Source organism: Atta cephalotes, assembly GCF_000143395.1.
Source record: "Atta cephalotes unplaced genomic scaffold scaffold00015, whole genome shotgun sequence".
In the NCBI taxonomy this organism is placed as follows: domain Eukaryota; kingdom Metazoa; phylum Arthropoda; class Insecta; order Hymenoptera; family Formicidae; genus Atta; species Atta cephalotes.
In genome coordinates, this window is record NW_012130079.1 from 1,198,617 (window position 1) to 1,200,243 (window position 1,627).

The following is a 1,627-nucleotide window of genomic DNA, read 5'->3' on the forward strand; positions in this document are numbered from 1 at the left end:
TATATATATATATATATATATATATATATATATATATATATATGACAAAACAAATGGAGAAAAAGATCATTCCAACTTTTTTTTATACATGACAAAAAACAGAACGAACTGCACTGAAAGTCTGTGTATAATTATGTCATTCATATTTTATGTATTCTATTGTATACACATTGTTCAAATTTGTTAAAAACTATTTCGTAGAGTTGAAATACAGATGAAGAGACCACGAAGAGATATTTCTATCTATAATAATTTAGTCTTTTATTGCTAGTATTTGATTATATATGTACATGTTTCAGAGAAATTTTTAGCTTTAACATTGCAAACAACATTGCAAACAATAGTTTAGTTCTTTATGGAAATATTGTGCAATTATTTGAGTTTACTAAACAGAGTCTTTGCGGCGCAATGATCTACGCATTGGACATAATCCAAAATCTCCTCTACACATGTTTCCTCTGTATGAGATCTTGAATTAACACGATTGTTGCACGTATCCAACTTCTCTTTGAAACTGACGCATTTCGGTAGTTGACTGCATTCCTCCTGCATAAGGAAAAATCAAATATAAATAAAAATGGTACAAGATGTTAGAGCATGATAAAATTTTGTCATAAACATGCTTTTAATGTCAATTCTTTTATTAATAATTGATATAAATAATTGATATAAATAATATAAACAATTTGAATTTAAACCGAATTACAAGTCAATTCAATTGTTTTATTTCGTTAAAAAAATTATATCCGTATATATAAATATATTCGTATAGAAGAAATTTTATTAAAACTCGTATTTTATTCCGGCTTTATTAAACTATTTTGATGTTAAAAAAGCAAACAGAATATCGGCATTTGAAAACCTTTTTCTTTCAGTTAAAATTTTTTTCAAACTGTAAAATCACAAAACGCAACACGATAATCGTGGCTTAAACTTAATCAAATGCGACTGTATTTCGAAAAATCGGCGAAGTATTTGCACGTTCAAAAGACAAAACATTATATAACTATTGTCACTTACCCGAAGGACTGTTTGTGGATCCACTAGTTCCTCTTCCTCTCCTTCGTCGGCCTTAACTACTGGCAGATAACGCTTGAAGAAGTTCTGTATCGACATTTCTTTTATTTATCAGGATACTCTGATATCGTGGAAGTTGACTTCCCAAATTTCTGAAGAAATCAAGAAACACTTGGAAATGAATGAAGATAACCGCAACTCAGAACGTTCGGGAAGAATTATATCACGATTCATCGATTGATCGAAATTTAAAGTTGTATTGAAGAATTAGTACAGCAGCCAATCAGCTGCTACAGATAATAGGTAGACTAAAAAGTGATTGGATACGATTTTAAGGGCATATATTCAGATAAACTTGCAATCCATATAAATGGATGCATAAAAAAATTATCTAATTGCATTTTTATTATTAAATTGCACGTCAAACACGATTGCATAATTTTCTTTAAGCATACGTTTATGCGGCTGTGCAATTGTAATTTCATGCGAAACCCGTATGTAGCAACGTTCACATCGGTTCGTTTTAGGTGTGTTCAGAAAGACCGAAAATCTAAGGAATCCATTCCATGCAAATTATATAGGTCTGTTCGCGTTGCTTGAAATCTCCAAA

General features: G+C 30.1%; 1 protein-coding gene across 1 annotated transcript; it reads right to left on the reverse strand.

The window, feature by feature from the left end:
• Positions 1-120: 120 nt before the first annotated feature.
• Positions 121-1,252, reverse strand: LOC105617969 (cytochrome b-c1 complex subunit 6, mitochondrial). The gene is made up of 2 exons (XM_012199506.1): positions 1,021-1,252; positions 121-546 (listed from the first exon to the last, which is right to left on the reverse strand). Exons 1-2 carry the CDS (start codon positions 1,114-1,116, stop codon positions 373-375), a joined length of 270 nt encoding a protein of 89 aa, XP_012054896.1. The 5' UTR covers positions 1,117-1,252; the 3' UTR covers positions 121-372.
• Between the last annotated feature and the right edge of the window lie 375 nt (positions 1,253-1,627).